Genomic DNA, 12,568 nt, shown 5'->3' with positions numbered 1-12,568 from the left:
TTCATGACTTCCAGGACAGTTAGGATGATCTTCCTGGAACCTCATGTTTCCGTGTGATTTGAATGTTCACAGTTGATGATAAAATGTTACAAAATGTTCTCGTGTCCTTCATACAACACATCCAAGAAAAGCTGTTTTCTCTCAGATGTAGTGAATCTGAGCTGAGCCTCCTGTTTCTAACATTCTGAAACTTAGGGAAGATCCTCTGTCAGGTTCCAGATTTCTGACTGGGGCCCCTTCCTCCTGCCTAAACTGCTGATTATGCTTTCAGTGTAAAAAGCACCAGGGGAAAACTGCAGAGGAATAAAGCCAGGCAAGTATCCTGACATCTTAAAAGTTGCTTTCTTTGTGCTGCAGTCTGTGAATTTATAGCTTTACAGTGATTATTTCAATTCACTTACTAACATAAGGAAGAAAACATTAAATTAAAAGAGATGAGAGAAATGTGCTTGTATTCTTTTCCTTATGACTGTTGGCTGGGGTTTTTCTGGCTGCAATTGAGTTGAATAATAAAACAACTTGTGCAGCAGTGAATCCAATTCTGCCTCTCCTGTATTCTGTGCAGTCTTGTTTGTCAGGCCTTGCTCATTTTGTCCAGCATTGAGTGGCATTGCAAGGTCACTGCGCATCTTTACTAGAATATTCAAACAGAAAATAGATGTGCTTTTGTTTCTTTTCTAAAAGTTCTTCAATAAACTGAAATGGTAAAAATACCAAAGAAAAGACTCTTGCCAGAAACTCCTTCTGACAAGCCCATTTTCCAGAGTAGGGGCATTCTCACTTTGTAGACACGTGTTAGGCTGTGGCAATTGCAAAGCTTTGCTTTATTAAAAAAACCATCTATTTTATGTCTTTTGCATCAGTGAAACGATCTTTCACATCACTTTATAATCCTTTGTGGATTTGGGAGGTCATGTTTAATTAGATATCTGGTGCATTTTCTAGAAAGGGTAAAGTCAGCTTGCTAGTGAGATGGAGAGGCAGGAACACTTCTGCAATATATTTGCAACCCTATGGGCCTTTATTGGTGAGAAATCCTATATGCAATACTTTAATGCCTGGTATTATTTCATCAATTCAATTTAACCCACACTTTAGAGAACCATACTTTGGCTTCAGTCTGTTCTATTCTACATAAACCACTTTTTCAGTAACTCTGCTTTAGTCTGCAGGACCCTCCCAAAGTAAAAGTAATCCAGATAGATGATGATAAGCCATATTTTAGTCTATGAGATACCTTTTCCATTACTCTCTTTTTGATCCTTCTTACAGTCAAACCTCTGGTTCAATCACCCTGCCAGGAGGTTAAAAAAAAAAAAAAAAAAAAAACGGAAAATGGGGAAGAGGTGGATTTTTAGCTTAGGTGAGGTGAAACAACTCTTTCTTTTCACTGTCTGTGTGAAGAAAATAAACATTTTTCTCTTGGCTTCCATCCTTCTTTTGTGTGTTTGCCTTGCAGCCTTCAGCAGTGTAAGATTAGCACATTTATACCTCTTGCCTACCTGTACAAATTTCAGAAGGATTTCTGCTCTCACTGCTTCCTCTCTGTTTGTACCTTTCCTGGTGCCTTCTTTTTGTCTTACTTCTGTGCAGTATAAAATTGGTGCCATGAATATGGTGAAGTGCTGAAGGGCAATGCTGCCCTGAGGATGGACAATTCAGACAAATGTTAACAAGGGTGAAGTCAAACTGGATGAAGAACTTTAGTCTAAAGATCGTTTTTGCAGATGGAGCATTATTGCTGAGTGGAGAAACCTCCATTAACTGTTACTTTCAAAACAAACAAACAACAAAAAAGCCACACCCCCCTCAACAGCACAAAAAACCCCAAAAAACCCAAAAACCAAAAAATGGAGATACTTGTGTGTTATTCACCAGGTTAAGAACAGATGTTTTTAAACCATCCTTGATGGCAAAGTGGCTGAAAAGATTCATTCTGTTAAGAACAGAAGGATATCTTCTTGTAAAAGCAGGGGAACATTCATCAGGCAAGAAAAATCTATTCCGGTGTGGAATGAGAGCATATTAAGGAATTATTACTTACATAATTTGAGTGCATAATTTGACAATTTCTCTAACTGGTAATTTTACTGTTCTCAAGTAATAGTCCAGAAAAATAGTCTTGAGGATTCAGCATTGTCCTGGCCTAGTAAAAAAAATTCGCAGGTATTCACAGAAATAATTGCAGTTCTAAGACAATGTGTGGTAAAGTTTGATATTTTTTAAACTTTTTTTTTTTTATTTAATGACAGCAAAATAAATCTCTAAAGCATGTCTTGGTCTTTATTCTGTTTTACATTAAATCACCAGAAGTGCTGTGGGATTTTATTCGTGATTTAAAATGCAGTGGTTGAAAGTTGGCATATAAATTGAAGGCATGTTATAAGAGAGTACACAAGGGATGGCAAATTTAGTACCTTTAGAAGGTGAAACATTTTGTTCACTTAATTAGTTGGGGAAGGATAAGTTAAGTTAGAAAAATGAGTGTAGTAAATCAGAAGTGAATTTTAGTGCAAGTGTCCATCATAAATAAGCAAGAGTAAGCCAGATTTGGGGTTTTGAGAGATTTTCACCTGCATTTTCGATCTCCATTTAATTGATTCATATATCAATTAATTACTGTCACAAGACCCAAGGGCAGCAGGAAATTGGGTTCAAATTAAAAAGAAAAGGAGACAATTTGTTTTAAGATTGAAAGTTGAATGTTCAGTCGAAGTTTAATCAGAAGTGACCCATTATTTGAAAAGTGGAACATCAATGTCATTCTAATCACACAGAATGCTTCATTAAATGAGTATTGAAAAGACCAGGTTAACTGGTCATTCCAAAAGGAAGATGAGACAAAGGGAGGGTTTGGAAACTCACTTCCAAATACATGTTATGCTTGTTCATTTCTCTTCTGATGAGTTTATAGAGGGAATTCAAGGATTATTAGGGTGATCCTTTTTGGATTGTAAAGTTTGTATGATGAAAATGTAACTTCATCTCAGAAGAGCAAATGTTCTTAATCCATTTGGATAGCTATGAACTGAAAGGAAAATTAACAGAACACAATGAAAAGCAAAGGAGAAAATTTTCAAAGCATGACTGGAAGTTTGGTCTCCTAAATTTTAGGATGTCTCACAGTGGTCTGGCCTTGAAAAGATTTTTCCATAATTTGATACCATCTCCAGAGCATTCACAATGCATGGAAGACTCTGCCCTTTGTACAAGGTGGGGGTGATCCTAATGCCTGGCTGGGGCAGAGGAGGATGATTTGTGTTTAGGAGGTGAATGTGGGAGAGGATGAAGACAGCAGCTGCAGCTGTAGCTCCTACTGTGGCTGAAAAGCATAAAGGAATAATACAATTGGTTTTAATGGTTTTGATTAGCAGGTCGTTTTCTTGGTGTGCGTTTACTAGAAATTTGCTTAGCAAATTGCTGTTCAAGAATACCAAAATACAAGACTCACTTGTTATTGTGAGCTTGGTGAAAGAAACAGTGAGAAGTGTGATTCTGTTTCTAGCTCTTGGAAGGTGTTGCTCTTCCTGTTAAATGCTGAGAGGTGCTCTTGGAACATCACTGGGACTCATCTCTCTGCCGTGTGCTCCCTGGGATAAAGAATGGACTTCTGTTAGTTAGAAAGTTCATGCAGCTTTCTCTGGTGAGCATACTGCTTGAAAAACAACAAAAAGCAAGAGAAACAAAGTTGGCCTTTCCAGCAGTTCTTTATGGAGGAGCCTTTTATGGAAAAAAAAAGAAAAAAAAAAGGCAACCACAACTGTTTCAAACATTTCCTTTTAGAAGTGCAGAGCAAGATTATTTCAGATGCCAGAAAGCTAAACAGCAATCCTTTTCAAGCAATCCTTTTAGCAAGGAGGGTCTTGATTCCTTCTTGAGCAAAACCACTTGTTATGTCCAAATGTGTTTTGATTTATTTGCTGATCGTTGCCTATTTGTGTTGAGTTCTTCCAAAGGCAGAGGCTCAGGCAGCAGAGGCTGCTGGTTTACCTGGCAAGCTGGAGTCTAGAGTGGAGTGGGAGGAAAACCCAGTGAGCAGTGTCTCCCTGCTTTCCAGGCAGCTGATCCACCAAGCTTTAGATTCCAAAAAAAGGATATTTGTCGAGATGGAGCAGCAGTCTGATTTCTGTAGCAAATCTCATTTGGTAGTCATTCCCTCCACTGCATCTCAGTAAGATACTCAAGAGTAAATATAAATAATGTAACTGTCTCTAAGTTATTGATTGCAATTATGTGACTGATGATGAACAGCCTTAGCACCACCGCAGCAGAATGAGGGCGTTCCTCAGCAGCCCCCCAGTCAAATGACACAGCTCTGTAAACTGGTGTGCAGCTTGAAACAAAGATGAATAGTTATGAGTTAATACAGAAGTATGTATTTCATCTTTGTAATAAATGACTTCGTGCATCTTCTCCCTGAGATCTAAAAAAAAAAAAAATTCTGAAAGAAAAAATGGCTTCATTTATTTTTGTGATGCTTCTGTGACAAGTTATGCAACACACAGATGCATCACTGAACACAAAAAATTTGTGTGATGCAGTGCTAATTATATATTTATTTTTTTAAAGAAAGTGGTGGGAGTTTGCTACCAGAAATAATCTCCTAGAAATGAATGAAAATACTGATAGAATATTGATCATGAAGGCATCAATTAATAGAAAAATCTAACAAGCAAACTTGCCGGCAGTGTAATGTAATTCCTGTTTTAGGCATCTGGGCACCTTTGAGGCTTGGAGGTTTGTTTCGTATTGCTTTGCCTTTTTTTCCAGTCCACTCCTTGGCATTGGTTTCCTTGAGACAGTAAATATGCAAATAATGTCTTGATTCCTTGCAGTACAAGGAGAGATGACCATCATCTACAAACAATATATAAAGATTGTCTGGTATTAAAAGAGTGGTCAACCTAAAGTATATCATTTTAGGGAATTGACAAAAATCCCTCATTATATAGGTGGTATTACTGGATAGAGAACTAGGATGGTTGCAGAAGATAAAAGAGTATTATTTGATTATTGTGGTTACATTTCTTCTGAAGACTTAAATCATAACGTAGTTAATAAAATGTCTGATTGCTTAGCCCAGAATAAAAGCTGTGTGGATTTTTTTTTCTCCCTGGAGGCAAAATTTTTAGCTGCTTTGGGAAGCATAATTACAAAGACAACTGCCATTCCAGGAATAAAGTCGTAAGACTTAAGGGGTTTTTGCATTTCTCAGGGACTCGGAATCAGTTAATCAGTGGATCGGTGAAATAAGTTTCATAATCTTCAAAACTTAAGAAAGATTTGAAGAGTTTTTCAATCTATCAACAAAATCCAATAACTAATTGAATGAGGAAATCAATGTGGAATCCTAAAAAGCTCCTTCTTTCTCACAGAATTCCAGCTTTCTCTCCGAAGCTCTTTTTCCTGTGCATGCAACAAAAACTGAAGAGCTGGATCCCTCCTTCAGCCTGCACGAGACCATTGCAAAGGTAAGAGAAATGGAGATCTCATTTATACATACTTTCCTCTTGAATTTGCTAATAATTTTGAAATATAACCTATTTAATTTCCTGTCAGTCCTTTGAATGTCATTAGAAACTGTGGAGCTCTTTTCACTGAGATCCACCTTGGGAATATTCTTTACTGTTGCACTGGTCAACTTGTGTGATCAAAGCAGTTTCATGTGCAGATGCTTCTTTTTGTGTGATTCAGTTGTATTTTGCATGTTTCACGTTAAACTTCCTGCCATGAGAACAGGGCACTGAGCCCCAGTTGGTGGCAGGAAGTAGCACTTTGTTGCTGTGCATTTTCCAGTGGAAAGGACTCTCTGGGGCACCTTCACACGCAGGCTCTTGGTATTCCGAGCTGTGGCTGTGTGTTCCCATGGCAGGAAGGGAAGCCCATCCCGTGGTTCTGGGGAGTTCCCTACAGAGGGGATGCTCCCAAAGTCAATGTGTTCTGACTCCCCTCTCATGCTCCAGTAGAATACTCCCTCCATGTTAGTTATTAACGCAATCAAAATTACTCCTTGCTCCAAAGTGCTGCTGCTTCTGTCAACTCAGCAATGTTTCTGCAAAGGGACGTGACTGCAAATGAGCCCAGCTTAATGGGTTTGTACACTTCTTACAATTTCTTACAAACCAGTGATGTAAGTCTCACAGATTTCTTTCTTTATTCAAAGCTGCTTCTTTTGCAAAAGCAGCTGCTGTTGAATCATCTTCTGGTAACAACAAAAGTAAATTCTCAAAAGATCAGCCACGTGTAGATTTAACATGTAGGTGGCTCAGTGTCTTTGGCAAAATAGACAGTGAATGATCTTGGGGTTGTGGTGGTGTTTATGTTTGTTTGTTTGTTTGTTTTTAATCATTATGTTTGCTTGGTTATTAAAAGAAAAAAAAAGCACAGAATCCTAGACATGATTTTAAAGCCTGTCAGAATGTGACAGTTAAGAAACAAGCACCAGACAAGAGTCTTCTCTGAAGCCCTTTTAGTGGAATTGATGTTTTTAAACCATCCTTGATGGCAAAGTGGCTGAAAAGATTCATCAAATATCTTTCCAGAGTCTGCAGGAAATAGTTACATGATTATTTACTGCATAGTTACTTTGTGATTTACTAAGTAGTGTAATCATGTGTAATCTGGATAATCTGAAATTTAGTATTTGCTCTATAATGTTGACCAACGCAGAAAAATTTCTTTGATACTTGACTTGAAGTATTTTGATTCTGTTTAAATAATTATGTATTATTTTAAATAGGGTCATTGAGCATTACAATTTTCTTTGATAAAACTTGATGGAGATTGCACTAAGATGTGACTGTATTTCCATTTTTCTTTTCAGACTGGAGCCCAGGAAGCTTTTATAAAGATGAATAGTATATGCAGCAGTGGAGTGACATCCTCAGCATTTAAGGGAAATGCTATAATTTAATTAGTTAACTAAGCAACCTTAATGCTGTTCCTTAGTCTGAAATGTCCATTTTTTCATTGTGGTAGATGGGACCAAGTTATTTCTTCACAAGATTATGAATCTCTAGTTTTATAATAAATTACTCATTTTTGGGAAAAAAAAAAAAAACAAACCTAAAAAAGGGAAAAAACCCCTAAAACTAGCAACAAATTATCTTGTAGTTAGAATTTCCAGTCCTCAGCTAGAAGTTTATACTCCTCAGTGGTTACCTGGCAAAGACCTGTTTATCACCCCTTTGCAATTGCAATTAAAGCCGGTGTCATACCTGCTTCAGAAATTTTAGCTTTTAAATTCAAAAGACTTTTCACACAAAGCTGGTTTTTTATGCTAAGAGAAATTAAATATTCAAATACAGTAAGTATTATCAACATTTGATAATTTTAATTGGCTTTTTTTCCATCAGAAATGGTTTATGAAAATATTAGAAACTATAACTTTTTATTCTTATTTTTCACTGCATATCACTCCGAGTCTGCTTTGCTTGTATGGCCACTCAAGCTGGTGGAAATGCTTGTATTGATTTGAAGCCCTTCATCTCCATTAGGGAAATAGGATTTTAGGGATTTTTAGGTATTTTCCGTGTGTATGGCTTGATACTAAGTAAGGATGTAAAAATTTCAACATAGTTTTTTACAATAGGTTTGGTGTAAGAATGAATAATCAGCTAATTGTGCCGTGTGCTCTCTGGCATCAGTGGTTGCCTTAAGTTCATGAACACTTTGAAACGGAGGAGATTGCTGAATGTGGAAAAAAAAAAAAAAAAAGAGTGAGAAATATGCAGCTGTTAAATAGATAGATCTGTAATCTGAGTGCTTAGAAGATCTAATTTGTCAGAACAATTCATATTATGATCTTGGCACTGAAAAGATGGATTTAGGGTGGATTATTGTGAGAACCAGGCTGATCTGAAGCATTCCAAGAAAGGGAAATATATAAGCTTCCTAGTGGTGAAAAATGAGGTATTCATTACAGTAGTGTCTTGCAGTACAAAACTTGGTGGTATCTTAAGTGAGATTTGCAGACCTTGTAATTTATCTGTATATATTATACCAAGTATTAAAATGGAGAATAGGTGGCAGAGAAGGGATTTTCCCATTTGACCAGAAGTCAGATAAAACTCCTTCCTTGTTATGGAGTGCACACTCAGAAAAGTATGTGCTATTTTTAATAAATTTCATCAGTGTTACTCAGCACAGTGTTTCATGGTAACCAGTTAATTCAGTGATTAACCAGTTTGAAAATAATTTTGTGTCTGCTGTGTGCTCACCAGAGTATCCTCATAAGACTGGGATCATGCAGACCCCTAACAGGGGATGCCACTGGAGCCACTTACCCCAGGATTAGCCATGGAATAATCTCATGTTGATTGTTACTCTGGCAGGCACCAAAGTCATGAAAGCCACACCAGAAGTGACATAACCGGTTTTATGATGAGTTATGGGTGCTGACAGATAACTCTTGAGAAAATTCTTAGTGAACCTGATTATTCTACACTCCCAAGTATGGAATTGCATAAAGTAGAACTACTCTAATGCAATTAACTTCTAAGCATTAAACGTAACAGCAAGAGGGAGGAGTGTTTCCATTTCTAGAGGAAATAAGGGGGTTTTGTGTAACATACTGTGATATTTCCATTTTTTAAAAATATAAACACTTCCAAGAAGATGACAGGCAGATTCTCTTCCTAAAGCAAATAGAATGAAAGGTATGCAAATGGAATAAAGAGGCTGGTGGACTGTTGGTAAATGAAATTCACATTTTGACCACAGATAAGGTGCAGCACAAGAATGTTGACTTGAGGCATTCTCTAACAGGATCATACTGTTCTGTTCCTTTGCAGCCTGGAAGGGATATATCTTCCCATTTACCCGTTTTTAGTCCCATTAGTTCTCTAATGTAGGGAACACTCATTCATCTTGGCAATGCAGTGATGTCCATAACTTTGGTGGTTTCTTTCTCTGTAATCTCTCTGAAAATGAAAATCTGTGGTTTGGTGCATTCTACCTCTGCCAAGTATTTTGATCTTTCTGCACAGTGTCTGCCAATGAGCTTGGGTTTTTGTGTTTGTTTTTTTTAGTGTTTTTTTTGTTTGTGTGTGGAGGGTTTTTTTGTGTTTTTTTTTGTTTGGTTTGTTTTGTTTTGGGTATTTTTGGTGGGGTTTTTTTTGTTTGTTTGGTTTGGGGTTTTTTGAGCACGCCAAGATAATGCAAGGTCTCAAACTCTTACAATTCCAAAGACTTTTGGGGGTTTTGCATATTTTGAATCACTAGAATAGTACTGTCAATAGAACTTCTGTGTGGCAGAGTTTTACCAGAGACATTTCTAACAGTGTGTTATTCCCAGTGTAGGTATTTCAACAGTGTACATTCACATTCCTGTGTTGTTCCTACTTCATTGTGCCCTTTTGGGATTCAGATCCTTCTTGATAAAGCTCTGTGGTGTTGCCAATGACCTTTGCATCGAGGCATCTGTACATCTGTACGTTCCATTGAGGTATCTTGTGTTTTCATTTAGAAGTTTCCACTGTGTAGAGACAGAGGATTTGGCAGAATTTTTTGATTTCTGAGCAGCAGAGACACAAAATTGCATCAGTCAGAGCTACAGCACCTAAAGTGTTAAAGAGTTTGTATGATACATGCAGAACTCATCTGAAATACTGAGCAAACAGAAGTCTGATGCACCTGAAAATATCTCATATCCAAGCCAAGCCTAGAAAACCTTTTGTCCTTGCAAGACCCAGGCAGATGTATGGCAGCCTTCCCCCACATCACTGTGTGGAGTGCTATCTGGAAATTCTTCCTGTATGCTCTGATTTCCATCATGAAAATGTGACACTTCGGAGTGTCAATTTTCACAGGTAATTTCTCCAGTTAGCTTTGTTCAGTGATGTATTCTGTTAGATGCAATTTTTAAAATTCCTGTCTTCAGTGGCATGTGGCAGACTTTCTCATCATCTCTGTCTCTTCATCAAAGGCACAAGTTCTGCACAGACCAACAGAACTCTCATGTCTTTTTGAAGGTGAATTATGTTATGATCTTGTTCTTTCAAAACAAATTATTCAAGCCTCCAGCCAACAAACAGGAATATGGACTGGGGTAGGTGACAGAAGTGCCAAATGAGGTTAACATAGCAGAAGCTACAGGTCTCAGTGTATGAAGTGAGGACCAAGCTGGGGCCTGATCAATATCCATATTTTAGACAGCCTACTGTTGATACTGAATTTTTAGATGTGGAGTTTGACCTTGTTGTGAATATACCAGAAATGTCTGGGGTACCATGTGTGTGCTCTGTCACACATGAAAACACCTGCATGGGTTTTTTGGGCTAAGAAATTGCACTGTGACTTGGGGCATCTCTTAATTTTTTTCTTTGCCCTCCCACAGCAGCAGTTCATGGTTTGTTCAGAGCTCTCCTCTGCCCCAAGGTGAGGTAGCAGCATAGGTGCAGTGTGATGTGCCAGTTGCTATAATCACGCCCTAAATTAAATTATTTGCTTTTTTTTTCCTGACCAGCATCTCATACACTGGCTCTGAGAATCTTACTGGTATTTATGGTTTGATGGTATTTGAGATGCTCAAAGCACAACTCTACTGTCTGTGGTGACACTCTGAATACACACAAACCCAGACTTGTCTGTGTTTTTCTGCAGAGCAGCACAGGCACCCAAATTTCACAGGAATGGTTTGATTTAGCACATATTCTTTTAAGCACACAAGTGAGAATTTTTGTTTTACCTTTAGCCTTTGTGCATGAAAGAACATATAATCCAGTTCAAGCAGAGGGTAAATACAAACCTGCTGAAAACTCCCTTCTACCACCATGTATTTTATTCTGTGGCTAGTGTCAGCAGCAATAAAAACAAGAGCAAATCTGGTGATATAACCTGGCACAGTAACTTTGGGGATGCTCTGTGCATTGTGGTGAACAGGGAAGTAACAACATTCAAAGGAAAAAAAAGCTGTCTGGGGATTTTCTCAGCATTAGATGTGAGAGAGGTGACTTTGCTGCTAAAGACATGAGGTTTTCTGACAGACAGTCATACTGTGTTTGGCCAGACAGCATATTCTCTATGTGCTCCAGCCTAGTTAGGGGAGATATGCTTGGAATTTTTCAGTAGTTCTTTGTTTCTAAAAGCAAGTAGCCTCAAGGACTCTTGCACTTTATACTTGAACTCTGATGGATAAAGACTAGGTAATAAAAATAAGCTGAAATTGCAGACCCCTGGTAAAAATTTGATGAACCAGCTGCACCATCCAACACAGCTTCACTTGGTTCAGTCAGGTATTAAAAACCAGCTCTATTCCCCTATCCTCTGAAATTTTCCATACCTTTTCTGCTGATATGCTAATATGCTTACTTCAAACTGGAAGAATTATTACAGGTCAGAACTAATTACATTTCCTCCTGTGACATATATTCTTAAGGTTGTGGGAAGATGTCAGTATTACAAGATTGTTTCTGGGCTTCTTTTTTTTGTTGTTGTTTGTTTTGAGTCACTGGAATATAATGCTTTCAGCTTAGAGAACTCTGACAACCAAATCAAAGTATAAATAAACAAAAAATATAAAATATAAAGGTATAAATCAAAGTATAGCTGCCATTAGTAGCATGGCTTGTGTAGAAACCATCCCCGTGGATTGTCTGTGTACATTCTTACCTGTTCAGTTCTCTGACTGAAAAGAGAAAATTATTTCTACATTCCTTAAATAGTTTTGATATTGCAGTAAGACTGCATGTTCTTTAAAAAAGTTATCATTGGCTTCTGTCAGTGTTTCTTAACCAGATTGCTCTTTGGAGCTATTAGTTCCTGAAGTCCTCTTTTAGACCTAAATTGTACTTTGTTGCTCCCAAGATTTGTCTGCCAACTGTCAGTGAAAAGGAAGAAAAATATAATCGCATCATTTTTCAAACTGGAGTTGGAATTTAAGTGAAGGAAGCAAATATGTCAGCTCCATCTGATCCAATCAAACCACAGGATAAACACATAAGTTGATACATAATGTATCATCCTAAATCTTAGGATAGAAAGCCAAGATTGATGTTGTTTGTACATCTTATGGAAGACACTTTTTTACTGCAAATTACAGCAATCTGACTTAGCAAAAGAAGGAAGGTAGGAGTGAGAGGAAATGTTGTTTAATCCCTATTTTACATATGAGAAAATGAAATACCATGAGTCAAAAATGGTACTTACAACAACTGAGTAACTACTTCATTTCCTCACCTGAATACAGAATGAGCTTGTAAAATCTGATTTGTTTGACACTGTAGACAAAGACTGGGGCATATTTCAAAGCTGCAGCTAGATTTCTAAAGGTGGAATATGACAAATACTTGGGATTTGGTGAAATTTCAGCTACTGGCTGTGACCCACTGAACTTTTTTTTTTCTCTGTACTGAGGCCACAAGAGTTTCTGTGCTAGTGGGACTTACCTGCCTTGGAAAGAAGTTATGTTTTCCACAGCAGTTCCTTCCTTTGCAGTGCCTTGTTCTGATTGAAATCTGACTGCAGCTCTATCTGCATTGGTGACAGGCTCTCAGGAAAGATGTCTGTGACAGGGGTCTTATTTTTTTGGGGAGGTTTTGTCTGCTTGTTGATGATCATGACTGTACAA

At 37.6% G+C, this 12,568-nt stretch overlaps 1 protein-coding gene and 1 long non-coding RNA gene across 8 annotated transcripts in view; one reads left to right on the top strand and one right to left on the bottom strand.

Moving 5' to 3' along the window:
* The window catches only part of NAALADL2 (N-acetylated alpha-linked acidic dipeptidase like 2), a 421,863-nt gene that overhangs the window by 353,352 nt on the left and 55,943 nt on the right, over positions 1-12,568 (top strand). For 6 of the 7 annotated variants that reach the window (XM_048314549.1, XM_048314548.1, XM_048314546.1 and 3 more), the window contains one exon: positions 5,376-5,471. In XM_048314549.1, the coding sequence (XP_048170506.1) occupies positions 5,376-5,471 (96 nt within the window). Of the gene's footprint in view, positions 1-5,375; positions 5,472-6,823; positions 6,949-12,568 lie in introns of those variants that run through there. The other variant, XM_048314552.1, reaches the window with a different exon arrangement.
* On the bottom strand, positions 2,269-12,494 carry LOC125330843. Its single transcript, XR_007205722.1, has 3 exons — positions 12,387-12,494; positions 3,452-3,590; positions 2,269-3,322 (listed from the first exon to the last, which is right to left on the bottom strand). It is a non-coding gene; the product is annotated as an uncharacterized LOC125330843 (long non-coding RNA).

Source organism: Corvus hawaiiensis, chromosome 10 (genome assembly GCF_020740725.1).
Source record: "Corvus hawaiiensis isolate bCorHaw1 chromosome 10, bCorHaw1.pri.cur, whole genome shotgun sequence".
Lineage (NCBI taxonomy): Eukaryota > Metazoa > Chordata > Aves > Passeriformes > Corvidae > Corvus > Corvus hawaiiensis.
The sequence above is the reverse complement of the archived record's forward strand: the minus strand, read 5'-3'. Positions and strand labels throughout refer to the sequence as shown.